The sequence below is a fragment of the Pseudonaja textilis genome, chromosome 11 (genome assembly GCF_049901715.1).
Source record: "Pseudonaja textilis isolate UNSWEBS1 chromosome 11, rPseTex1.2, whole genome shotgun sequence".
NCBI classification, from domain to species: domain Eukaryota; kingdom Metazoa; phylum Chordata; class Lepidosauria; order Squamata; family Elapidae; genus Pseudonaja; species Pseudonaja textilis.
Window position 1 is genome coordinate 4876668 of NC_142000.1, and position 27844 is coordinate 4904511.

Below are 27844 nucleotides of genomic sequence, written 5' to 3' on the forward strand. Positions count from 1 at the left end.
TTAAAGTGGAAAAAAACATGACAGGCTGATCCAACTTTGATTTAATGTCCTTAAAACAAGTCAAAATGTGGCTCAGTAGTGTGTGTGGCCTCCACATGCCTGTATGATCTCCCTACAACGCCTGGGCAGATGGTCTCCTGAGAGATCTCCTCCAACACCTAGACTAAAGCATCCCCCAACTCCTGGACAGTCTGCGGTGCAACGTGGCACATGTTGTTCCAGATGTGCTCAATTGGATTCAGGTCTGGGGAACGGGAGGGCCTGTCCATAGCATCAATGCCTTCATCTTGCAGGAACTGCTGACACACTCCGGCCACATGAGGTCTAGCATTGTCTTGCAGTAGGAGGAACCCAGGGCCAACTGCACCAGCATATGGTCTCACAAGGGGTCTGAGGATCTCATCTCGGTACCTAATGGCAGTCAAGCTACCTCTGGCGAGCACATGGAGGGCTGCGCGGCCCCCTAAAGAAATGCCACTCCACACCATTACTGATCCACTGCCAAACCGGTCATGCTAGAGGATGTTGCAGGCAGAACGTTCTCCACAGCAACTCCAGACCCTGTCATGTCTATCACATGTGCTCAGTGTGAACCTGCTTTCATCTGTGAAGAGCACAGGGCACCAGTGGCGAATTTGCTAATCTTAGTGTTCTCTGGCAAATGCCAAACGTCCTGCACAGTGTTGGGCTGTAAACACAACCCCCACCTGTGGACGTTGGGCCCTCATACCTCCCTCATGGCGTCTGATTCTGACCATTTGAGCAGCCAGATGCACATTTGTGGCCTGCTGGAGGTCATTTTGCAGGGCTCTGGCAGTGCTCCTCCTGTCCCTCCTTGCACAAAGGCGGAGGTAGCGGTCCTGATCCTGGCCCTCCTACGGCCTCCTCCACGTCTCCTGATGTACTGGCCTGTCTCCTGGTAGCACCTCCATGCTCTGGACACTACACTGACAGACACAGCAAACCTTCTTGCCACAGCTTGCATTGATGTACCATCCTGGATGAGCTGCACTACCTGAACCACTTGTGTGGGTTGTAGACTCCGTCTCATGCTACCACTAGAGTGAAAGCACCGCCAGCATTCAAAAGTGACCAAACCATCAGCCAGAAAGCATAGGACCTGAGAAGTGGTCTGTGGTCACCACATGCAGAACCACTCCTTTGTCTTGGGATGTCTTGCTAACTGCCTCTGCTTTCTACCTGTTGTCTATTCCATTTGCACAACATTTGCATGTGGACAGTTTCATTTCACAGAAGTGTGATTGACTTGGAGTTACATTGTGTTGTTTAAGCGTTCCCTTTATTTTTTTGAGGAGTTTATATAAAAATAAACCTAAAATTGTGCGCTCACGCTGTTCAGTAATAATGGGTTTTAATTTGGCCTGAACTGCATTTGTGAACTTATTTCTATCCTGGTTTATATTTACGCCAGAAGTGAATTTAGTTTAAAAAGCACTGTACTTGTGTACTATCTACGCCGACAACTCGATCAGCAGTAAGGTTGACTTGGAACACACCTATGTTTAAAGAAAATGCATCAGGTTTTTAAATATACACTCAGCAGTTTGCACAATCAAAAAGTGTCACTTCTGGCTTAATCAGAAAAAAGAGGAATTTGCACACGACAATAGTCCAAATTTGCTAGCGCCCAATCCTGATAAGTTTCTTTGGTTTGGCATTGTTGTGGTTTGCTGGCAGCCTGTGCAGACGGCCGCAGAATCAGACCGTGGGGAAGAACGGGGACCAGTCCAGGAGTCTGGGGAGGACTCGGACGAGGGTCCTGCATCCGATGCAAAGATGGGTCCAGGACCATCTGGGAGTGGGGTGCTGACTCCGGAGCCTCCAGAATCTGGCAGCAGCAAGGAAGAGGAACAATGGGAGCCTGTTCCCAGTGTGCACATGCGCAGAACTGCCAGAAGACAAGAGCAGCTAAGACAAAAGGGGCGACTTGGGAGTAAGGCTTGGAGGTGATTGCCCCTCCCCTCAGGCATAAAGGAAGTGCAAAGGTAAGAAAACCTTTGCAGGAAGCAACGTCATTCCTCTGATCGGTTTGAACTCTGAAAGCTTCATGATGAATTTGTTCTCTGTTTGGTTTTGGAAAGACTAACTGGGACTTTAGTCGTTGGCAGCACTTCAAAGTAAGATAAGATGCGTTCTTATTAGACGTCTTACAAAGAACTTTGAACTTTGGACGTCCCTCGGACTAATTATAACCGATTAAGACTCATTCCGGGCTGCAAATGACGACAATTCACAGCCATTTAACTAAAATAAAAGAGTTTTGGATTGTATGAGCTTTTGTTGGTGTCTTTGGAAGCCTTGGTCAGAACAGGCATCTCTGTTCCCGCAAGAGGAAAAAAGATGAATGGGAGAAACCCATGGGTATCCAGGAGAAGCCGTGGTGACATCACAGATGTCGTGACATCATTGCACAAGTCACGCAAATTACATAAATGGCATCACCGCCACCATAAGGTCATGACAGGCATGACGCTCATTGTCCTCCCTGGCATTCTATCCTGTACCCCAGAGGTCCCCAAACCCCGTGGCTGCAGCACACTGCCAGGCCATGGCCTGTTCAGAATTGGATCTCGTGAGTGACTGGCTGGAGCACGCTTGCATGCAGCTCAAATTGCGCCAGCAGCAGGCATTCGCACATGCGCATCGGCCCACCACTTGCACAAGGCGTGCACAGTAGCACAACCCAGTTCCTCTCTCTCTCTCTACCCCCGCACCCCACCAGGCCACCAAGCCACAAAGGTTGGTGCCTGCTGCTGTACACACCATGTTCTTCTAAAATGGCCTTCTGTCCACGATCGCGTTCTTCCCAGACAAAAGTCTGAGTTCGTCTATTGCACTAAACCATGGCTTGTCTTTCCAAGGTTTCCTGATCTGTATGAGCTGAGTTTCCATAATGCCCTGGCCTGTAAAACAGACACACACACACGGACACACACACACACAAGAACTCAGAGCTCTCAAGAAGCAACACGTCCATTCTTGACTTCTGATCCTTGGTTTCAGTTTGGAGAAAAAGTTGTGGTCACAACCTTGGACCGAGGGATAAACCATGAGAGCCTTTTGGAAGAAACTCAACTGAGTTGCTGACGTCCATCTTCTGGTGACGTGAAGATAAAGCCCTCAAGCACAATCACAGGATTCTTGTTGGTCATGAAGGACTTGCCCAATCCTGTGGACATCTAACCAGGATTGCATTCCTATCGGACAATAAGTCAGAGTTCATGCGTTGCACTAAACCATGGTGTCAGGGCTCTGGTAGTTACCCCCATTTAGCAGCAGATGTTTCTCTCTCCGTTGGGCACAAATAAAAAAAATGATTGCTGCGAATGCCATGTGGTGTCAGGAAGGGCATCTGGCCAGTAAACGCTCAGCTCCATCAGCCTCAACTCCACCCCAGGAAGAGAGTCATGAAAAGGGGAGGTTTTTTTAACTACCGAAGCCAACTCTAAGAAACATCATTCACTGTCCCCCTTGACCCTGGTTTCCCCCCCCCTTTCCCCTGGGTGTATCATAATTCATATTCTCCAATGGGACACATCCATAGCCCAGAGTCATCAATCATGCTCTCTTGTTAGAATTTTTGCAGGGCAGAAACTTCGGCCACCTAGTTACTATCTCTGAAAACATTTATGGAATGCAGTTTCGGTTTGCAAGCTGCTGCACTGCTCCCCCTTCCCTTTCTGTTGGCAACTCTAAAAAGACCATAGATATATTTTATGAGTTGACACAATGGTTTGCTTTGCCAAGGCTTCCTGATTCAAATGGGTTGGATTTCCATATTACTGTGAGCCACAAAATACACACACACACACACACACACACACACACATTCATACTAGAGCTTATTGCTCTCAAGGAACACCACGTCCATTCTTGACTTCACTGGTTTCATTTTGGGAGAAGCAAGCTGGCATCATAACCTTGGACCATGTTGTAAATAAACAAACCATGGGCAAACTTAGTAGAAGGAGCTGAGTTACTGATGTTCCCTCTTCCTATGAGGCAAAAGTAAAAAAAAACAAAAACAACAACCCTTAAGCACAATCACAAGATGGTGGTCGGTTGCCAAGGGCTGCGTTCTTTGGAGGTCTTCAGGGTGTAACTTTCCAACCTGGGGCAGCCTGAGAGGAATGCCTCCACCACCGCGTGGCTGACCACACAGAAACAGTGCACCTCCTTCAAGCGGGAGCATTTTCGGGCCAACTCGACGAGCGCGGCGTTGAGTTCGTCCGACGAGGTGGTGCGAAGGACCAGCTTCTCCAACGTGCCGCTGTAGTTGGCGGTGGCAAAGCGGACTTGGTACACCATGTAGGCAAACGTGTTGAGCTGCAATTCCGTCACCGGGATGTTGGGCTTCAAGATGCGAGGGATTTTCCATTGTGGGACCGTGTGGTCCAGCTCCAGTTGGACGTAGAGTTGGGGATATTTCTCACACACCAAAGCCCACAGCTCTTCCGAGATCACGGGGATGTATTTGTCCAGCCGCTCGCAGAAGATATCCAGGCACTTGAAAGTTGGCCGGTTGAGGGTCACCAGTTCCTTAAAGACCTCCTCAGAGAGGCTGGCGTAATAGACCCCCAAGGTGGACAATTGGGGGCAAGCCTTCAGAAGTTCAATGATGGTCTCCGGGGTGACGTTGCACACTAAGGTGCGGTTGTTCAGGTACAAGGTGTGCAGGTTCGGGCTGCTGGAGGCCACGAGCTGGACGATCCCATCGTCCAAGGTGAACGGCATCGCCCGAAAATCGATGTGCCGCAGGTCAATTCGGTTCTGGCTCTGGCAAAGGCCCCGGATGCTCTGCAGGATGTCTTGGCCGGAATAGAAATAAGGATTTTCTCCCGTGCATTCGATGCACAGGGCCTGCAGCTTGTGGTTCTGCTTGGCCAGAAGGTCCAGGATCTGGCAGACGTTCTGACGGATCCCCTCCTCGGATTGGTTGAAGGCCACCTTAAGGTGCTTGATGTGGCGCAGGAACTGGTGCAAATTCTGCAGGGCGGCTTCGTCGTCTTTGGCCACACACCTGGGGAACCGTTGGGAGGGTGGGGGTGAAAAAAAATTGCAGCATTGGAGCAGTGTTGGAATTACAGCAAATGAAAATACAATAATTCATCTAGTCTCCCTCTCTCTCTCTTTCTCTCAAAACATCTACCTGTCTGTCTGTCTGTTTATTTTGGGAATCCTTAAAACATCTTATCCATCCATCTGTCCGTCCATCCATCCATCCATCCATCCACCCACCCATCCATCATCTGATCTATCTATCTATTTAATCTATCATCTGTCATGAGAATCCTCAAAACATTTCTCTCTCCTCTCTCTCTTTTCAAAACATCTCTGTTATCTCTTTCTGTCCGTCCATCCATCCATCCATCCATCCATCCATCCATCCATCCATGTCTCTCTCTATCTCTCCTTATATATACTCTATATATCATCTATCTATATCTAACTATCTATCATGGGAATCTGCAAAACATTTCTTTCTTTCTCCTCAAAAAATCTCTATTATCTCCATCTGTCCATCCATATCTATCCATCTATCTATCTATCTATCTATCTATCTATCTATCTATCTATCTATCTATCTATCTATCTATCTAATATATCATCTTATCTATCATGGGAAATCTCTTTCCTTCTCTCTCTCTCTTCTCAAAACATCTCTATTATTTCTTTCTATCTGTCCATCCATTCATTCGTCCTTCCTTCCTTCCATCCATCATCTATCTATTTAATCTATCATCTTATCTATCACGAGAATCCTCAAAACATTTTTCTCTCCTCTCTCTTTCAAAACATCTCTGTTATCTCTTTCTGTCTGTCCATCCATCCATCCATGTCTCTCTCTATATATCTCTTTATATATATACTCTATATAAATCATCTATCTATATCTAGCTATCTATCATGGGAATCTGCAAAACATTTCTCTCTCTTTCTTTCTCCTCAAAAAAATCTCTATCATCTCCATCTGTCCATCCATATCTATCTATCTATCTATCTATCTATCTATCTATCTATCTATCTATCTATCTATCTATCTATCCATCCATCCATCCATCCATCCATCCATCCATCATGGGAATCCTCAAAACATCTTTCCTTCTCCTCAAAAAAGTCTCTATCATTCTCCATCTGTCCATCCATCCATCCTTCCATGTCTGTCTGTCTGTCTATCTATCTATCTATCTATCTATCTATCTATCTATCTATCTATCTCCATCCATCCATCCAGGGAATCCTCAAAACATCTTTCCTTCTCCCCCCCAAAATCTCTATCATTCTCCATCTGTCCATCCATATCTATCTATCTATCTATCTATCTATCTATCTATCTATCTATCATCTATCTATCTATCTAATCAATTAATCCATTTACTTAGCACACCTTCTAGAAAAATACGTATTGATGTCAGCCCTTTATGGCAGATCAAACTAGGAACCAGACACACAAGCTGGCCAACGCTCATCAATCATCACCTTGTTGCTTCAAGTCTCAAAGTTCATCAGGAACTGGTCTGGTACAAGTGCAAACCTGTGGCTTGAACAGGGGCATCTGAGAGACCTCACTACAGCTAGTAACTATGCAGAAGAGCTTCATGCCTCACTGAAATCCACTGTCTCCTTAATCATGAGTTTATTGAATTAGTCACAACTGGCAAGGTTCATATTGTGCACTAAGCCATAAACCACATCTTGGACTCCCTAAAAGCTGGATTATAATACATACTAACTAAGCCAATAATAAAGCCACCTACAGCACACATAAGCATAGTGCATGCAGCCTATTACCTAGTGCAAACTGCTTTTATGAGTATTATATCCTTCTGCACCACACCCCTCCTCCTCCTCCGCCGCCTATTCACAGCTACTTCAACTCCATGACCCATCTTACTCCCATTCTTACCTGACTTCTGTGTAACTCCAGACACAGCCGGCCGAAACCGCTGCAGCCCACTTCTTACAGACCTGAAAAACCGTATGTCTGTCTTGCAGGGACAAGTAGCAAAAGACATGAGAGAGAATTTCCTCCGGGATGTAGTTCCAGGCATCTCCAACTGTCTCCGGCATCCTTCAGGGACTCTTCTCTGAAAGAAAACACACACTAAAGTAAGGCCACACCTAGAATTTCACATCCAGTTTTGCTCACCACACTATAAAAAAGAGGTTGAGACTCTAGAAAGAAAGCAGAGAAGAGCAACCAGGATGATGAGGAGACTGGAGGCTAAAACATACAACGAACGGTTGCAGGAACTGGGCCGGGCTAGTCTAGGGAAGAGAAGGATCAGGGGAGACAGGAGAGCATCTTCCAATATTTGATGAGAAGAAAGAAAAGAGAAGGAGAAGAAAGAACAGCTGATCCGGAGACAGAAAGAGCAAGCTTCTGTATCTGCCGGTCTTACATCCAGCCCCCTCGGGAAAGGAAGAAATGCCATTGTGCTCTCAAACCAGACCTCAAAATCCGCAAGAGGAATCTGCATGTCACCTACCAAGAACCTCCTTCCCTTCCTGCTTTCTCACTGCAGTCCTGAAAAAGGAGAAAGGATCAGCAGTTATTTTTACTTTCCGGAAAGACTGAATGGGTGAAGTCACTTCCTTTGATTTAACGCACGGTTTTCATTGTAGTTTGTAATTCAAGCCTGGCACAGAAACTGACCTTTGATTTCCCGGGTTGTTATCATTGCTGCTCGTAAAACCTGTGTTTGTTCTGCCTTCTGCACTTGCTAAATCCTTGGGCAACGGAGCCCTGATATTGCATTTCAAAACGAAACACGTCATTGCAGGGAGAGGAGGATTCGCCGGCTGCTTAGAGGAACACCCAGATTTTCCTCCCACAGACGAACGATTCCATCTCTTGTATCCTGAACAGCAGCAAGGGGCCTTCTCACACCCTTCCTTCACACAGCGTGAAGGCCCCATTTCGGATTTATTCCTTGGAGTCTAATCAAATCTAGAATCCATCCAGTCCTCGAAGCTCTCTGGGTAATTTACAAGGCAACCAACACCCCCAAATATATAATACAATTGGAAGGCAAACAATTATAATAGAGAGCAGAGCTGGCTGAGTGGTTAGAATACAGCATTGCAGGCTGACTCTGCCAATTGTCAGCAGTTCAATCCTGACCGGCTCAAGGTTGACTCAGCCTTTCTGTCCTTCTGAGGTGGGTAAAATGAGGACCCAGATTGTTGGGGGACAATAGAGAGGGCTGTAAAGCACGTGAAGCAGTATATTTTTATGATGACTACGATCATGATTTATCACTTATAGTTTTATGTACACTAAGAGCTTATGCACTAAAGACAAATTCCTTGTGTCCAATCACACTTGGCCAATAAAGAATTCTATTCTATTCTATTCTATTCTATTCTATTCTATTCTATTCTATTCTATTCTATTCTATTCTAATTCTAATTCTATTCTAATCTTTATTATATTATATTATATTATATTATATTATATTATATTATATTATATTATATTATATATTATATGTGCTATTGCTATTGTCCTTCCTTCCTTCCTTTCTTCCTTCCTCCCTTCCTTCCTTCCCATTCATCCATCCATCCATGATGCACATGGTGGTTAGAATGCAGCATTGCAGGCTAATTCTGCCAATTGTCAGCAGTTCAATCCCGACCGGCTCAAACTTGACTCAACCTTCCATCCTTCCAAGGTTGGTAAAATGTGGACCCAGATTGTTGGGGGCAAAATGATGTCTTGTAAACCCCTCAGAGAGGACTGTAAAGCACTGTGAAGTGGTATATAAGTCTAGGTACCATTGCTATACCATGAAAAATGAAAACAATGTATAGGTAGTTCTTGACTTACAACCGTTCATTTAGTGACCATTCAAAGTTACAACACACTTTAAAAAAGTGACGTGACCATTTTTTGCTGCTTGTAGCATCTGCATATTCACGTGATTTAAATTCAGATGCTTGGCAACTGACTCATAGTTATGACACTTGCGGTTTCCCAGAGTCCCTTTTTGTGACCATCTGACAAGCAAAGTCCATGGGGAAGCTAGGTTCACTTAACAGCCATGTTACTAATTTAACAACTGCAGTGATTCACTTAACAAATGTGGCAAGGAAAGTTGTAAAATGGGAAAAAACTCAGTTAACCCTTAAGACAGCAAAGGTGCCACCCAAAGTATATATACCTCCCACCTAAAGTATATACTGGCAGAAGGAAGGAACAGCCTATTGTCCAAGATGTGGGGTGAGCCAATTCCGCTGGGGAGACCTTGGCTCTGCAAATAATCCACTCCTATTCCATGTAGGACTTTATAAGTCATTTTATGGCCCTCTGCAATTATGATGTGTCAGTTCCTGTTACGCTCCAAAGTTCATGACAGGAGGAAGAAGTACATTATAACAGATATGATACGATTGGCAGTGCAAAAACCCTCATAAAACCGAAAGGTTTTTTTTTTCCAATTTGCTAGGACGAAAAATAAAATAAAAGTGAACTTCAGGCACTCAAAAGGTTTCTGCCTGGTACAGCTCCACAATTCTGAGTAACTGAATGAAAAAAAAAAGTCTTTATATCAGGCCAGTTAGACTCAAAGGTCAGAAAAACCAGCACAGTAAAACCCATAAGGAGGTATCATATTCTCAGAGGTTGGAAGGATGTTCTAAAACAGCCATGCAACATGTATACTGTATGATTTACTGCCCCCAGTGGCTGACCTGGGTACTGTAGGCTCGGAGGGCAAAATACAGGTAGTCTTCAAACCATTCATTTATCTTTCACACTTAGGATCCCTGCTAGCAGTGATGGGATTCATTTTTTTTTTACTACCGGTTCTGTGGGTACGGCTTGGTGGGTGAGGCAGCGGAAGGATACTGCAAAATCCCCCTTCCCTCCCCACCCTGCTAACCTGCTAACCTGCTTTCCAGCTCTGTTCTCCTGTGCAGGGCAACCAAAGGAGATACTTGAGGGGCTGCCCCAGAGAGGAGGAAGGGGTCAAGCTATTTTCTAAAGCACCTGTTGGCCAGACAAGGAATAATGGATGGAAACTGATCAAGGAGAGATTCAACCTGGAAATTAGGAGAAATTTTTCTGACAGTGAGAACAATGAACCAACGGAACAGAAGTTGCCCTCGGATGTTGTGGGAGCGCCATAGACTTGAGACCTTCAAGAAGAGATTGGACTGCAATTTGCCAGAAATAGTGTCAGGTCTCCCGCTTGGGTGGGGGGTTGGACTAGATGACCTATAAGGTCCCTTCCAACTCTGATTATCTGCTATCTGTTAGACCAGACTAACTCATTGAGGAGGGGGGGGTGTCAGGCTACTTCCTCATCAGGATTGGATGCTGCCTCCTGAATGCCAGCAGGAAAAGGAGAAATCCTGCCTGGCTCTATTCTGCAACACCCCCGTCCCACCCCAACCTGGTTGGCCCCTGTACGACACGGTCCCCCCCTGGTTAGGGGTGTCCAACCTTGGCAACCTTAAGCCTGGAAGGACTTCAACTCCCAGAATTCTGCCAAGGTTGGAGGCCCCTGCCCCGATTATGATAATGAGCCAGCGGAGACAAGGGTCGGGCACTCTAGACATGCTCAGAGGCCCTCTTTTCTTTGCTCCCCTTCCCAAATCACCCACCCGGCTCTCCCTACCTACTACCTAAAAAAGAAAAGCAGAAAGAGCTAAAGGGAGAAGAATTTCTTGCAATTTCTCCCCGTAGGCAAAAAACAAGCAACCAACCAACCAATCAACCAACCAACCCACACAGACACACAAAAACAAAGACACACACACTCCTACTTCCCTTTACCAAGGCGATGGCTTCCTAATAAGGTCTGGAGCATGACGTACCCAGGGCTCTTGCTCTTGATTGGTCCGTAAGGAATTCCGCATCCGCCTCCCGCCCACTCTCGGCCAATGAAAGCGAGCCTCCCGGTCGGATGGACGGCTCCTCCGGCCAGTTGGAGCCGAGGCGGCGGCTATGATCTCGCTTGGGCTATAAAGTAACTGGCCGAACTTCCGAAACTTTTTTTTTCCTGAATGGGCCGGACTTTCCCCCCCGGCGAGGAGGGAAAAAAAAAAAAAAAAGCGCGCGCCCCCCTCCCCTTCCCACCGCGCGCGCGAAAGACTTCCCGGCTCCGTCGCCTACGAGGCAGCGGCACCCGATCCTATCCCGGGGAAGCGCGCACGTGCCCGGCTGGCAATCTCCGCCCTGAACTTTTGTGACGCGCCAAGGCGGAAAAAGCGGCCGGCGGGGCTCGGCTACTTAGGACGCGGGTAGGCATCGGAGGGGGTGGGGGCTTTGCGAGGCCGTGGGAGTTGGGGGCGGCGGGGGTCGAGGATCCCGCCCGGATTCGCCCAGCAGGCCGATCGGCGCCAAAAGCCTTACCGGGGGATTCGAACTCGCGGGCCCTGGAACCGGCTTCTCTGTCCGTCGACCTCCGCAAGGGGTGGGGTGGGGGTTTCCGCCTGAGTTCCGGGAGGTGGAGGCGGGGGGAGAAGCGGTTGCGCGAGAAACCGGAGCCTGGATCGGCGCCCGGGTTTTGCCCACCCCTTTCTCCGTGTCCCGCCGCGTGTCGTGGGAACGCGCTTTCCCGCCCTTCCTTCGCGAAGGACGGCCGGGCGCTTTCAAAAAGAGGGTTGGGGGCGATCCGGAGTTTGTGGGATCGGTCCGGATCGCGCGCAAAATTGGCTCGCTCGCCCCTCTCCGCGATTCCGCTCTTCCCCCTCCTCCGGCAGGGCTGTCTTTTACCAGCATTATGGGTCCTGGGGTCGTGGGAGGGTGCGGGGGGGGGGGAGGGAAAGCTAAGACAATTAACTTCTCCCAGGAATGAAACCTGTCAATGGTCCCTCAAGTTAAACACAGGTCGATTTATTTTCTGGGCGGACTCCCCACCGATCAAAATGAGGGGTGAATTTCTATAGATGCGTGTTAAGTATTAATTTAAAAATAAAATGCGGGGAAAGGTAATAATAAAGGTCACGAAGAATAAAAAGGTAGCAAAGAGGATTTGCTGGATTGATACGGCGCAAGGGGCCCGAACTAACGTGCACAGATTGATTGACGTGCGAATGACCAAGTCGATTCAATTCAAATTGCAAATGATGCACGGATCAGTAGGGAGGCCCCTATGCTGGGGGGGGGAGGGAGAGAGCCCCCCCCCCGGGGGGGTCAAGGGTCCCATCAGGCCCCCACAGCCCTGCCTGTCCCACCCGGGCTCTCCAAGGAACCCAGCCCGGGGCTTTTCCCCGCCAAGCGCTTCCTCCTCCTGCCCTCCTCCCCGCGGAGAGAAAGGGGGGTGCCCTTTATCTCCCCCCCCCCACTCACCCCTGCAGCTGGATCCAGAGGTCGCCTCCTCGGGGGCGGACAGAAGAGAGGCCGGGGTGTGTGTGTGTGGGTGTGCGTGTGCGTGTGAAAGCTGGAGCTGCCGCCGATCGCCGTCCCCACGTGTCGGGCTGGAGAAGGAAGGGGATGGAAAGCACCCTCGCTTTTTAGCCACCCTCCTTGGCCCGCGTCCCCGGGATTGGGGAGGGCGGGGGCGTCAAAAGAAAGCGAAAGTGGGACGCGGTTCTTAACCAGCAAGGGGGTCCCGATAACTTTCCCTGTTGGGGGCAGGGGCTCTAAAGGAAAGCGAAAGTGGGGCCCAGATCTAACCAGCAGGGGGCAAAAAGGGGGTGTGATAACGACTTTCCCTTTTTCTGGGGGTGCGGGAGATTGGCCCCGATTCCTAGCACGCGCGCGTAGGAATGGAAGGGCTTCCCCCGGAGCGGGGAGGGGGGGGTGAGGGAGGAATCTCTCGGCCCTTTCCGGGAAGAGGCGACTCCCTTTCCAAGCAGCCGCGCTCCTTTGCAGCTCCGTTCGTTGGCCCGGGAAAGGCGAGGGAGGGGGCGGGGTTGGGGTTCCTTGGTCCGCCGTTAGGACGAGGAGGAGGGCGGGGAGGGGGGCGAGAGGGAGGCGGCGAGGTTGCCCGGTTTCCCCGAGGTGGTTCTAGTCCGGAATTAAAGCCATTTCAACCCAAGTGGCACCAACCTCCTTTCTAGCCCTCCAGCCCTAACCCTAGGAAGAGGCAGGCCTCACCGTGCGACCTCCGATGTGGTCTGGTGATCAGCAAAAGGGCGCTTCAAAGAAAGAGGTTTGCCCCGTTTGCAATCATTGCAGGTGGTCAGGTGGTTGTTAAGCAAATCTTTCTTCCCCCTGGACTTGGCTTGTGAGCAGGCGGTGGGATGCAAATATTTTTTGCAACCGGTTCTGTGGGTGTGGCCATGTGACTGGGGTTTTTTTTTTGTTTTTTTTTTGCAGCACCCCCTACCTCAGGTTTGGGGTTTTTTTTGGCCTCCTGGGCCTCAGGGACACCACCTGGGGGGTGGGGGGAGCATTTTTGCTCACAGGAAGCTGCCCTGAGGCCCAGGAGGCCAAAAATGGAGCGCGGGGGTGGGGGGTGCGCAGCACAGCACACAGACACACACAGATGCACGCACGCACCTTTTTGCTTCCTGGGCCTCAGGGAAGCCTCCTGGGCGAAGCAGTAAGACAGCCGAGGGGGATCCTGGAACAGCTGATCCTTGGAACAGCTGATCGTTGGGAGGAAAAAAATATATACCGTAAGGAGTGACAGGTGAGGGAGAATGCAGTCCGTGATGCGATAAGGACAGACGGAGAGGGGCAGTGCCAAGCAAGGGGCACGATTTGCCACTCCTCCAAAGTGCGCAGAATCGTAACAGCCGGTTCTATAGAACCGGTCTGAACCTGTAGACTCCCACCCCTTTGTGACCCTGGGACACAGCAATCGTCGTAAGAATGAGTCCATTGCCAAGCCTCTGGATTTGGATCACAGGAGCGTGGGGAATGCTGCAACGGTCACAAGGGTGAAAAATGGTCATAAGTGACTTTTTTCCCCTCTGCCATTGTAATTTTGGTCACTAAATGAACTGTTGTAAGTCGAGACCTGTATTCCCAGTTGATTGCAAGGCAGGGTAAGGAATTCTGAGCTGACTGCCAATCTCGCCAGTGGATTTGCTGAACGGGTCTATGCAGATAGTCCTTGACTTACGACCACAACTGAGCCCGAAATTCTGTTGCTAAGTGAAACATTCTTTAGGGGAGTTATGCCCCATTTTACGACTTCCCTTGCCACATTTGTTAAGGGAATCCTTGCAATTGTTACATTAGTCATGCCGTTGTTAAATGAATACTCATTGACTTTGCTTGTCAATGAGAAGGTCGTATAAGGGGATCGAATTGGTTTAATCCCACCCCGGCTTGTGACTCTGGGATGCTGCGACCGTCGTAAATATGAACCACTTGCCAAGCGTCTGAATTTTGATCAGGTGACTATGGAGATGGTGCAACGGTCGTGAGTGTGAAAAACAGTCACAAGTCACTTTTTTTCAGTGCCGTTGTAACTTCGGTCACTAAATGAATTGTTGGTAAGTTGAGAACTACCTGTATTCTTCTTGCATTAAAAGAAAGGGGGTGGGTGCAACCACATGACCCAGGACTAATAGATTGTGAGACATCTCACCTTGCATACAAGTAGTCCTGAACTTAAAACCACAGTTGCGACCACAGTTTCTGCTCTTCAGCCAGGCAAATGTTAAGTCAGTGGCGCCCAATTCTGGGACCGTTTTTTGTCACCGTTGTTAAATGAATCGCTAGGAGTTGGTATGCTACTGAAGGTGACTCGCATACAACACGGCCTTTGCACGTCTCTACCTTTGCTCACGTTTGGTGGAGGGGGACGCAGGGGTGTGTTGGGCTACATTCTGGAAAGTTTTTTTTAACAGACTAAACAGAGTTGGAAGGGACCTTGTAGGTCATCTAGTCCGACCCCCCACCCAAGCAGGAGACCCTACACTATTTCTGACAGTCCAGTCTCTTCTTGAAAGCCTCCAATAATGAAGCTCCCACAACTTCTGAAGGAAATTTTTGTTCCAGGGGTTGATTGTTGTCACTGTCAGAAAATTCTTCCTTATTTCCAGGTTGAATCTCTCCTGGATCAGTATTCCTTCTCTGGCATTATTCAGGTGCCTTGGAAAATAGCTTGACCCCTTCCTCCTCTCTGTGGCAGCCCTTCAAATATTGGAAAATGCTCTCATGTCTCCCCTGGTCCTTCTCTCCCCTAGACCAGCCATGCCCAGTTCCTGCAACCATTCTTCATATGTTTTACCCCCCTAATCATCCTGGTTGCTCTTCTCTGCGCTCTTTCTAGAGTCTCAACATCTTTTTTAAAGTGTGATGACCAAAACTGGATGCAATTGATCCAATCCAACCATGTTTAAAAATGATAGACTCAGCACAATCTGCAGAATAAATCACAATGCGTGTCCCATTAATGTAAAACAAGCCACAAGTAATTTTTGAGTTACGATGACACTCAGGGCCAGAATTTCCATTGTTAAGGAAAGTGATTGTTGAGTGGGTCATGCCAAATTTTGTGACATTTTTTTTTGCCAGGGTTGTTAAGTAAACGTTTTGCAGTTTTTAAGTGAATGACAAAGTCTTTAAGCAAATTTGCCTCTTCCCATTGCCTTTACATGTTGAAAGTTACTAAATTTACATGTTAGCTGGGAAGATCACGAATGGTATTTAGGATGCTGCAACATCATAAACACATGTCAGTTTCCAAGTGGCCATGACTGTGGGAATGTTGTCGCAATGATTATAAGTGCAAGGACCAATTGCAAATTGCTTTTTTTTTTTGGCTGTTGCTTTTTTCAGTGTCATTGTAACTTTGAATGGTTGATACATGAATGGTTGCAATACAATCTAATACAATCCTGGGTTGTATAAACAGAGGCATAGAATCAAGATTACATGAAGCATTAATACCACTTTGTAAAGCCTTAGTAAGACCACACCTGGAATACTGCAACCAATTTTGGTCATCACATTACAAAACATGTTGAGGCTTTGGAAAAAGTTCAGAGAAGAGCAACTAAGATGATCAAAGGCCTGGAGACTAAAACATATGAAGAACAGCTGCAAGACTTGGGTCTGGCTAAATCTAGAGAAAAGAAGAATTAGGGGTGACATGATAGCAGTATTCCAGTATTTGAGGGGCTGTTATTATTTACTATTATTTATGTATTATTTATGTTATTATTTGTCATAGTGTACACTGAAGATGGTATTTAATTTCGTTGTATGAGATGCAATGACAATAAAGTAAATTAAACTAAACTGCCACAAAGAGGGGGTCAAATTATTTTCCAAAGCACCAGAGGGCAGGACAAGAAACAATGGTTAGAAACTAACCAAAGAGAGAAGCAACCTGGAATTAAGGAGAAACTTCCTATCAGGGAGCAAAATTAACTGGTGGAACAGAACAGGGGTGGGATTCTACAGGTTCGCACCTATTCGCTAGAACCGGTTATTAACATTCTAAGCAGTCTGGAGAACCGGTTGTTAGAAGAAATTACTGGCCTAATCCCGTAAGGAAGGCAGGAAGGAAACATTCTGGTGTTGCTTACAGAACCTGCCTCTCTGTTAACCCTTATTACATTCTTGGCAGGACTAGACTTCCTGTCTCTGGAACATCTCTGGAGTTTTTTTCCCCTCCTTTGCTGGTACTTTGCTTGTGTGGAGGGACCATTCAAAGTTACAGTAGCGCTGAAAAAATTGACTTATGACCCTTTTTCACACTTATGACTGTTGCAGCATCCCCACAGTCATGAGAGGCCAGGCAAGGAGATGTGTGCCTCAATGTGAGTGATATTGAGTTGACCACACCCAGCCAGTCACATGGCCATCAAGCCATGCCTACCACCTAAGCCACGCCCACAGAACCAGTTGTTAAAAATTTTGAATCCCACCCCTGGAACAGAAGTTGCCTTCAAAAATTGTGGGTGCTTCATCACTGGAGGCTTTTAAGAAGAGACCAGACCGTCACTTACCTGAAATGGTATAGATTCTCCTGCTTGAGCAGGGGGCTGGACTAGAAGACCTCCAAGGGCCCTTGCAACTCTCTTATTCTATTCTAATTTGGGGATTATGTGCATTAGGCTCGTTACATCCCTGTTGCCAAGCTCCTAAATTAAATCATATGAACCACAAGGACACTGTGATGGTCGTAAGTCCAAGAACTGCTTGTAAGTCCCTGTTTCCAGTGCCTTTGTCCCTTCAAACGGCCACTAAACAAATGGTCCTAAGTCCAGAACGACTTGCAGTAACATCATCTAAAGTCGCTTTGGCCACTAAACGAACTGTTTTGAAGTCGAGGACTTGGTCTTCGGATGAGGAAGTTTGAAGGCCTGTCTAGTGACAGTTAATCTGTGTTCCATTTCAGGAGGCACTTCCAGGATGGCAGCCAGGATGGATGAGTGGGTGGGCTGTGCTTACCTCTTTGTCCAGGTAAGCTCGGAAAAGGTCTTTCTGCCTACCCTCTACAGAAGCCCACAGCAGAAGCCCTGCGTGTACAAAGCGTTGAAGTTGGCGTTTGCAGGTACGTCGATTGCATTAGTCTTGTTTCCACCTACCCTACACGTTTATGCTCAGAGGGAATCAGTTGTCCAGTTCTTGGCTAAACAGCTCAGATTTTTTTCTTCTGAGTTCAAAATGTTTCCATTTGTGTAAATAATACTACCCTGTGTAAATAATAATAATAATAATAATAATAATAATAATAATAATAATAATGACAGCGTACACAGAAAATGAGAGAACTATGATGGGTTTCGTATCACAAATCATTAGTTGAACACTTCCCAAGCGTTTAGGTGGCCTTCTGCAGCTGACCAATGGTGATTTTGTCAGTGCCAATTGTTTTCAAGTGCTTGCCTGGGTCTTTAGGCATAGCAGCATCCAGTGTGCCCAGTACCACTGGAACCCCCTGCACTGGTCTATGCCAGAGTCTCTGCAGTTCGATTCTCAAGTCCTGATATCTGGTGATTTTTTCAAGTTGTTTCTCATTGATTCTGCTGCCACCAGGTATGGTAACGTCGAGGATCCACACTTTTTTCTTCTCCACAATCGTAATATCCGGGGTATCCTGGGCATCTGTCGACAAGTGGGCTACAGGACACGGGTCCCATAGCTGAGCAACCAGGGCCTGCAGGGCTACTGGAAGCTGAACGACCTCAGAAGCGGCAGAAATACACCATGTCAGAGAATCGCACTGGAATGAAAAGCTACTACAAAGCAGAACCAGAAAAAATGTATGTCTGACGGTACCTGAACAGTCCCTAGGTCCTTGGTTAGGACTCGAGCTGTTGAGCTACCAATCAACCCCAAAGGCTGTGAATCTCACTAAAGATTAACCAATAATAATACTAATAACAATATTGGCTAAGAGCAGAAAAGTTAAAAAAAGAGACTGAGGGATTAATTCTGGCTGTGCAAGACCAAGCCTTAAGGACAAATGTATACAAAGCCAGAATTGAGAAGACAGGAACAGATAGTAAGTGCCGCCTATGCAAAGAAGCTGAAGAAACAGTAGACCACCTGGTAAGCTGCTGCCAGAAGATTGCACAAACTGACTACAAGCCGCAGCACGGCAAAGTAGCAACCATGGTGCGTTGAAAGATCTGCAAGCAATATCATTTGCCTTGTAAGCAAGAACTGGTGGGACCATAAAACAGAAAAAAGTCATAGAAAATGAAAAAGTTAAACTAACACCCAGGACTTAACGGTTGTCAATAAGAAAGAGAAAATAAAGTCTGGATAGTGGATGTGGCAGTGCCTGGAAACAGCAGAACAGAAGGGAAAGAGCTGGAGTGGATAACAAAATACAAAGACCTACAAATAGAAGTAGAACGATTATGGCAAAGGCAAGCACGGGTAGTACCAATGTTAATAGTTAATAGGTACAGTCCCAAAACAACTGGAGCACCCCTTGAACACCAACGGTGGCATTGACAAATTGGCCATCAGTCAATTGCAGAGGCAGCTTGACGTGGAACAGTTTCTATCCTGCGATGATATCTGTAACGCCATCAAACATCCAAATTTGCCCAGGTCCTTGGTAAGGACTCGATAGGTAGACAAAAATACCAAACCCAATCTGAACATCTGGCTGACTGTGTGATGAATAATGATGATGATAACAACAACAACAACAAAATAATGTTGATGATAATACTTAGAAGATACTTGGTCAGTACCTAGAATGCTGGCGACAACCCATATTAACCATTAGTGCCAGTTAATATTTGTGATACATTTTGAAATGTCCAGTTGACTTGAGTTTCATGTTTAATGAATAAAGTATATAATAATAATAGTTTCCTGCCTTGATCTTTTGAGTCATGTTTGCAGAAAGAGTTTACACCCAAGGTGTTTCTGCTTCTGTGACCATAGCCACAAAGTTAAGAGTAGATGAGTCACCACCTACTTATCTTTGAACTTTTACCTCCAGAAAGGAAAAATTGGGGGAAAGAATGGGGAAGGTTTGAAGAGCGGGAGCTACATTTTGCTATTGTAAATAATATTTGGAAAACTGAGCTCAGCCTTGTACAGATGCACCTAATAAGGGCATTGGAAGGAACAGGGCTTATATTTAGGCATATATTTCCTTCAGAAGAAGAGAGTAAGAAAAGTTAAACATCTGAATTAATAATATAATAACAGTATATAATAACACCTGGTTGACTGTGACCAACTATAATAATAATTGACCAACCTTCAATAATAATGTTGTGCCACCTGACTCCGTGCAACTCCCGGTACAAAGTGTTAAAAAGAAGGCTATACACAAAGGAACAAAGATTAGGTAGAGATGACAAAACCCAGATGGAAACAAGGATAAATACAGGATATAGAATAACTGAGTTGGAAGGGACCTTGGAGGTCATCTAGTCCAATTGTCTGCTCAAGCAGGAGACCCTGCTAGACCATTTCAGATAAGGGATTGTCTCCTTCAAAACCTCCAGTGATGGAGCACCCACAATTTTTGAAGGCAAAGCTGTTCCTTTGGTTAATTGTTCTCACTATTAGAAAGTTTCTCCTTATTTCTAGGTTGAATCTCTCTTTGATGAGCTTCCATCCGTTACGTTTTGTCTCGCCCCCAGGTCCTTCGGGAAATAAGTCAAGCCCCCTCTTCCCCCTCACAAGCCCCTCAAGTATTGGAAGGCAGCTATCAGGTCACCTTTCATCCTTTTCTTCATTAGACTAGACATACCTAGTTTCCTTAACCATTCATCCGATGGCTTCGGACCCTTAACATCTTTTTTGCTGTGCTACATAAAGCTAACAAGGGATCTGGAAGCTCAGCCAAGTTGGGTATAAGGTGCTCGGTGTAAGTGCATAAACAGCCTTTCCCTCAAAGCCAGCTTGTTTTGATTCAGAACTTGGTTTGTTTCCCATACAGGTTTGTTTAACCATTGATTGAATAAGCTCTCATTGGCTTGGGGCGTATATGTGTTCTTAATCATAGCTTACAAAACCGTCAAAATAACCAAGTTCTGAAAACAGTATGCTCAGCAGCAGGCAAGCACAGGGTCGAAGTCCAATCGAAAGATGGAGGCGAAATGTCTGCGGTACCTATCCTTCCTTCTCCCAGTCATCAGAACTGATGAAGCTTCTTGGATGAGAAGGGAAATGTTTTCTTCATCTTCCTCAAGGAAAGAAACAGGCCAGTTGCCTTTTGAAGCAACAAAATAAGCCCCGTTGAGACACGAGGGCAAAATGCTCTAATGTCATCATCCACAACCAAAGGAATTGAGCAGTAGGGTTGCCCTTCTAAGACTTGAAACCAGAAAATAACAAAAGTTATCATTAAATATGCTTTTCTTCTGGAGAGGTTTATACTTCCTTCCAAATACAGCCAGCATTGATTACAGCAGAATCCAGAAAGTGCGTATCAAGAGTAGCAACCTACACCTAAGTGGAACGCTTGTTCCAGAATACATCACCCCTCCCAAGGAACTCTTCCAAACAATCAAAATGAATTTTGTCTAATTTTTGACTTGCTGCTTGTCTTGCCCAACATTTCAGGACTGCAGAGTCAGGAGCATTCAGAAAGGGTTCCAAGAACCTGGTGTGATGACGCAAGTTGACCTCTGAAGACTTCTGCTTTTCTTCTTCCTCCTCTTCAGAAATGCCCCTAGCTGATCTCTCACAAGCTCCTTCTCCAGAGAGGGTTTATTCAAGGACACAACCATTGACTGTAGCAGCGTTTTTCAAACCTGGGAACTTTAAAAGATACGGGCTTCAGCTTCAGATCCCAGAATTCCCCAGCTGGTCTTCTGGAAGTTGAAGTCCACGCATCTTCACATTGCTAAATTTGAAAGGCACTGGCTTAGATCTTCTGCTGCAGCCACCATCAGTCAACCATCGGACTCACCTTCTGTTTTTCCCTTCTTTCCTCCACAGATTCCACAGGGGGATTTAACGGGCTGGATATTCTGAAGGTCCATAGTAGTGACCCACATTTGATCATCCAGCTCAAGTTCCACAAGCAAGAGAACTGCCGAAAGTTCCTGCAAAGCTACCATCAAGGAGAACTTCAAGAAGCTCTCCAGAGGCATCTCAAGGTCTTTTTGGCCTTGCCCAGCCTGGAGCCCCTCAAGACGGAGCTGAGGGCTGGTGCTGAAAAGTTGGATTCCATCATCCAAGAAGAAGAACGTTGTCTGGAGACCATCTCTCGGGAGAAGGTAAGGGTCAGACTCTGAAATGGGGTGGCTTGTTATCACTTCGGAGAGACAGCCACTAAAATGCTGGCCCAGTGTCCACATAAACAAAGGTCCCGTTGCCTTCTGGAAAGCCTCCAGTGATGAAGCTCCCACAACTTCTGAAGGCAATTGTTCCATGGGTTGATTGTTCTCAGTGTCAGAAAATTCCTCCTTAGGTCCAGGTTGAATGTCTTCTTGTTCAATTTCCATCCATGATTCCTTGTCTGGCCTTCAGGTGCTTTGGAAAATAGCTTGACCCCTTCCTCTCTGGGGCAGCCCCTCAAATACTGGAAGGCTGCTCTCCTGTCTCCCCTGGTCCTTCTCTTCCCTAGACTAGCCAGGTCCAGTTCCTGCAACCGTTCGTTGTTTGTTTTAGCCTCCAGTCCCCTAATCATCCTGGTTGCTTTTCTCTGTACTTTTTCTAGAGTCTCAACATCTTTTTTATAATGTGGTGAACAAAATTGGATGCAGTACTCTAGGTGTGGCCTTACTAAGGCTTTATAGGGTGGTATTAGTATCTCCCTTGATCTCGGTTGTTTGCCTCTGTTAATGCAACTTAGGATTGCATTGGCTTTTTTGGCTGCTGCTGCACACGGCTGGCTCATATTTAGCTGGTTGTCCATTAAGACGCCAAGATCCCTCTCCCAGTTCCTGCTATTGAGCCTGATTTCACCCAGTCTACATGTGTCCTTTTGGTTTTTCTTGCCTAAGTGTGGGACTTTACTTTTCTCTACATTGAATTTCATTTTGTTAGATACTGCCCAGTGTTCTAGTCTGTCAAGATCCATCTGGATCTTGAGCCTATCTTCTCGGGTGTTAGCTATTCCTGCCTTTCTCAACCAAGCATTCTAACTCTCCTTGTTTTAAATCTGAGCAGTTTTATAATGCTTTGGAAAGAACACACTTGGAATACCGCATCCAGTTTTGATCACCAGTATATAAAAAAAGATATTGAGATGCTGGAAAGAATGCAGAGAAGAGCAATAAGAATGATGAGGGGACTGGAAGCTAAAACATATTAAAAAAGATTGCAGGAATTGGGCTGGTCTAGCCTAGTAAAAAGAAGGACTAGAGGTGATGTGAGCAGTGTTCCACTAATATGAGGGGCTGCCCTAAAGAAGAGGGAGTCAACGTATTCTCCAAAGCCCCAGGGGCAGGACAAGAAGCAGTGAGTGGAAACTAATCCAGGAGAGAAGCAACTTAGAACTAAGGAGAAATTTCCTAACAGTGAGAAGAATTGATCAGCGGAACAACTTGCCTCTAGAAGTTGTGGGGACTCCAACACTGGAAGTTTTAAAGAAGAGATTAGATGGCCATTTTCCAGAATGTATACGGCCTGAGCAGTGGGTTGGGCTAGAAGACCTCAAGAGTTCCCTTCCTATTCTGTTAGTCAGATTAGAAAAATGCTAACTAATGCATGCAGCAAAGAAAGAAAATAATTTACAGGACCTTTCCCCGCATCCTTCTCCTTGTCTTTTCTTTTTTGAAGCCGAATCATCTCAGAGATGAAGAAGTAGCAGAGTTGGAAGCATCCCTGATGAATCTGACTTTTCAAGAAAGCAACTTGAAATCACAGCTCTCTTCAGAGTCTTCCTTCCACACTTTAAATTCCTCCCCTCCATCTTCCAGCCCTCCGGAGATTTCAAAGCCTCCGGTGGAAGAAGATACCTTCTTTTTCCAGAAGCAACAATTTGGTGAGTGTGGCAGGGACTAGAGACAAAAATGCTGGGCAGAGATAAGGAACAAAAGACCGTCCCCGGTACAGGCATGTTCAGTAGGTTCTCCACAAGGATTTACAGGTAATTCTCAACTTCAAGCAGAGGTGGGATTCCACCGGTTCTGTCCGGCTCTGTAGAACCGGTAGCTCTGAAGAGCAGCAGACATAGAACCGGTTCTATGTCTGCTGCTGTTTTGGACCACCCGCCCGCCCAGGCTCTTACCTGACCTTTATTTCCTGCTTTTTCAAATGCTGCTTCCCTGCACGCAGCGCTGCTCAGCTGTCCAGGCAGCAAGCAGACAAAGATTTACACAGGCGCGCAGCGTGCAGGAAAGCACATTGTAAATCACTGAACCAGGAGTTAACCCTGTCGGATCCCACCCCTGACTTAAAACCATTCATTTAGTGACTGTTCCAACTGACAGAGGCACTGAAAAAAGCAACAGGGTCATTTTTCACACTTTTGTGTGTGTGTGTGTGTGTGTGTGTGTATGTGTGTATGTATGTTTCTTCATCTAATTTCTACCTCTTATCTCTAACCACTTGTAAAATCTATTCCATGCTAAGTAATAATTCTGTGTCTTCTTTGTCCTTTATTTTTAACGTCAGTCTATCCATCTCTGCACAGTCTAATATTTTCCGAATTACATCCTCATCTGATGGAATGTTCTCGTTTTTCCAACATTGTGCAAATACAATCCTTGCTGCTATCAATGCATACAAAACTGGATATATAGCCCCTTTATCATAGCCCTCTGGCAATATACCCAACAAAAATAGTTCAGATCTATATGTTGCTTGATCATCTTTTCCAACCAATGTATGTATTTTTGTCCAATATTTTCTTGTTTTCGTGTAAGTCCACCACATATGATAATAAGTACCTGAGGTCTGATTACACTTCCAACACTTGGCAGACATATTGCTAAACATTTTTATTAATCTTGCTGGTGGCAAGTGCCATCTATAAAACATTTTATAGAGATTTTCTTTGTATGCAGTAGCCATTGTCAGTTTATACTTCCTATCCCAAAATTTTGCCATTTATCTAATTCTATAGTATAACCAATTTTTTTGCCCAATCATTGTTTTTTTGACTTGTTCCTCTTCCGTTTTATAGTAATTATATATACTGTATTTTTAATCAATTTTTCATCTGTCCCTGATAATATCTTATGAAGCGTTGTTGATTCTTTGTAAAAAAAACCCATGTTTTTGCATCTTTCTCATATCTCGACTATATTTGCAGATGTGGCCACCAAGCTAAGTCCACTCCTTGGTTTTGTAATTGTTGTCTAGTTTTAAGTTCACCATTCTCATTTAAAATGTCTTTATAAAATACATTTTTTCCCCAAAAATTAGTAAGATTTGGATGTATCAATGCTTCCATTGTGGAGAGCCAGACTGGTATTTTCATATTGTTTTGTAGTTTAATATTTTCCCATACCTGGAGCAAGGCATTCCTCACATAGAGTCTTTGAAAATATCTATGTATCGTACTCCTTCCATACCATAAAAAAATGTTGGACGTGGAGAAATGGAAGAATTTATAACTATCTTTGATGGGGAGAATAGCCACTTTAAAAATGAATATGCTACCGAAACTACTTTTCTTAAAATTCCAAACAATACCGACAAAAATAGAGAAAAAATATTTTGAAGAACTAAATAGAACAATCTTGAAGTATATCTGGCAAAGGAAAAAAGCAAGAATAAAATCATTTTTCACACTTATGACGGTTGCAGCATCCCTTGTGGTCACGTGATCAGAATTCACCTGCTTGGCAACTGGCATATTTTTATGACCCAGGCTCACGTGATCATCTTTTGGATGGTTGTCAGGTTGACTCAGCCTTCCGTCCTTCCAAGGTGGGTAAAATGAGGACCCAGATTGTTGGGGGCAGGAGGCTGACTCTGTACACTGCTTAGAGAGGGCTGGAAAGCGGTATATAAGTTTAAGCGCTATTGCCCTTCCATCAATCCATCATCCATCTATTACGTGCAGTGATTAGACTGCAGTATTGGAGGCTGACTCTGCCCACTGCCAGGAGTTCAATCCTGACCAGCTCAAGGTTGACTCTTCTGAGGTCAGTAAAATGAGGACCCAGATTGTTGGGGGCAAGAGGCTGAGTCTGTATACCACTTAGAGAGGGGTATAAAGACCTGTGAAGCGGTATGTAAGTGTTGTGGTCCACCGGCCACCCAACTTTAAACTCAGACAAGCTGTGGAAAAGCACCAGGGAGGAAGGAGACGAGAAAGGCAGAGGGCGGGACTCTGGCGCAGTTGTTGTGGTCTGCCGGCAGCAGAGTCGGACAGTGGGGAGGAACATGGGCCAGTCCAGGAGTCTGGGGAGGGCTCGGACGAGGGATCTGAGAGTTATATGTTGACTCCGGAGCCTTCAGAATCTGACATCAGCGAGGCAGAGGAACAGGGGGAGCCTGTTCCCAGTGCGCGCTTGCGCAGAGCTGCCAGAAGGCAAGAACAGTTAAGACAAAAGGGGCGACTCAGGAGTAAGGCTTGGAGATGATTGGCCCGTCTCATAAGACATAAAGGAGGAGCAAAGGGACAAGAGCCTTTGCAGGAAGCAACTTTGTTCGTTCTGGTTGGTTTAGAGTTTGAAGCGCCATGTTTACTTTGTTCTCCGCTTGTACAGCTAATTGGCAATTTAGTCGTTGGCAGCATTTCAAGGGAGATAAAGGTGTGTGTTTATTAGCCTTATCCCAAAGGACTGTGGCAGACTTCTGTTGGACTATTCACCAACTGTTTGGGATGCATTACGGGCTGTGAATGCATATAATTCACAGCCATTGAAATTTTAAAAAGGGCCTTAGGAACAGCGTGTGATTGTTACTGTCTCAGGAAGCCTTGGTCGGAACAATAAGTCTAAATGCTATTTACACTTATTTGCGACCTTCTGCCAAATAAAGTCAATGGGGAAGCCAGATTCATTCTACAGCCACGTTACTAACTTAAATTAACAACTGTGGTGATTCACTTTAACGAAAAGGTCGTAAAAGGTCGGGTTGGATTAGATGACCTACAAAGTCCCTCCCAAACTCTGTTAATCTTAATCTAATCTCTAATCTCATAACCTTTGTCAACAAGAGGTATGCAAGATGTTAAAATCATCTTATTTCCCGGCTTCCCTTTTGCAGCCAACAGAAAAATCACTCCCGATGACCACCAGAAGTTCGCCAAACTGGTGTCCAAGAAATGGAAACAGGTGGGCCGGTCCCTCTACCTACAGACCAAATGCCGAGCCCTCCGGGACCCCTTCATCGATAACCTAGCCATTGAATACGAACGCGAAGGCCTGTACGAACAAGCGTACCAGATGCTTCGCAGGTTTATTGACTCGGAGGGCAAGAAGGCCACCATTCAGAGCCTGATGGCTGCCTTGGAAGACAATGGCCTCATCAGTTTAGGTGAAGAACTTTTGGGTCTCCACCAAAGTGACTCGTGAAGAAGAAGAAGGGGGGAAAAAAAGAGTCTTTTTTTGGAGACTGCTAGCTTTACAGTGTGATTGATCCTCCCATACTGGTCTTTCTTGTGCATCGGATTCAACGATGGCTTCTCCCTACGATTGTTTCCCAACAAGAATCAAGTTCAAAATCTTGAAGTCAAACTGGAAGATCAAGCACAGTTTCCATAAGAAATTGCAAAGCCTGCTCTAGAACAGGAGGTCCCCAAACTTGGCAGCTGAGAGAATTCGGGGAGAATTAAGACTAAGAGAATTCTGGGAGTTGAAGTCCACAAGTCTTAAAGTTGCCAACTTTGGAGACCTCTAGAAAGAGCAGTGGGCCTTCTAATTGGAAAGGAGAAAGATGGCCTGCCCAGGCACTGTCCGATTTAGGAGATCCGTAGCACAGGGCAGGGTGGGTAGAATAAGAAGGAATGGGTCCTTCTCAGAGGGAGATCCAACCTGGAAAGAAGGAGGAATTTCCTAACAGTGAGAACAATTAATAACAGAACTTTCTGGAGTTGTGGGCGCTCCATCATCGAAGGTTTCCAAGAAAAGATTGGACAGTCTTCTGTCCTGGATAGTATGTGGTCTCCTAGCGTTGGATTAGTTTGACCAAAAGACTTCCAAAGCCCCTTCCAGCCCTATGGTTCTATGATTCTCCCTTATTGCCCCAATCATGATCAAATGGCAGATTTAACCTTGGTGTTCTCCTGGTCTTCAAGAGGCCTTCTGAGTAACTAAGGAGACCATTAGTTCAATAAAGAATAGCCCAGATTTATTTTCATTTTCAACTCATGACATTCCATTCTTTGTATGTGTGTGATTCAATCAACTACAGATCAGTCATTCTCCGTCAACGTTGGGAAATGTATGAATCCTCCAGATATCAGCCAAGCAACTGAAGAGATCCTTGTTTCCTAAATAGATTTTATTATATTACAAAAATACCTCAGGGGAACCATTTCAAGGAGACCTTGAGCTACGAGCTCTGGATTGATACGAACTTGGTCTACTTGCTGTTTGAAGGACTTAAATCAGGAATGTCCAATCTGGCAACTTTAAGACT

At 45.9% G+C, this 27844-nt stretch overlaps 2 protein-coding genes across 10 annotated transcripts; one reads left to right on the forward strand and one right to left on the reverse strand.

The window, feature by feature from the left end:
* Window positions 1–3891: 3891 nt before the first annotated feature.
* Window positions 3892–13262, reverse strand: LOC113445353 (F-box/LRR-repeat protein 8). Of its 9 annotated transcripts, none has more exons than XM_087940491.1 (4): window positions 12320–12869; window positions 7512–7549; window positions 6929–7109; window positions 3892–5041 (listed from the first exon to the last, which is right to left on the reverse strand). In XM_087940491.1, exons 3-4 carry the CDS (start codon window positions 7090–7092, stop codon window positions 4066–4068), a joined length of 1140 nt encoding a protein of 379 aa, XP_087796617.1. In that variant the 5' UTR covers window positions 7093–7109; window positions 7512–7549; window positions 12320–12869; the 3' UTR covers window positions 3892–4065. The 9 variants fall into 9 exon arrangements, with proteins under 9 accessions (XP_087796617.1, XP_087796618.1, XP_087796619.1 ...); XM_087940492.1 differs by lacking the exon at window positions 12320–12869 and adding an exon at window positions 11381–11571; XM_087940493.1 differs by lacking the exon at window positions 12320–12869 and adding an exon at window positions 7679–7799.
* On the forward strand, window positions 10958–27569 carry TRADD (TNFRSF1A associated via death domain). Its single transcript, XM_026714426.2, has 5 exons — window positions 10958–11268; window positions 17277–17432; window positions 21299–21579; window positions 23087–23291; window positions 26471–27569. Exons 2-5 carry the CDS (start codon window positions 17291–17293, stop codon window positions 26776–26778), a joined length of 936 nt encoding a protein of 311 aa, XP_026570211.2. The 5' UTR covers window positions 10958–11268; window positions 17277–17290; the 3' UTR covers window positions 26779–27569.
* The last annotated feature ends 275 nt before the right edge of the window (window positions 27570–27844 follow it).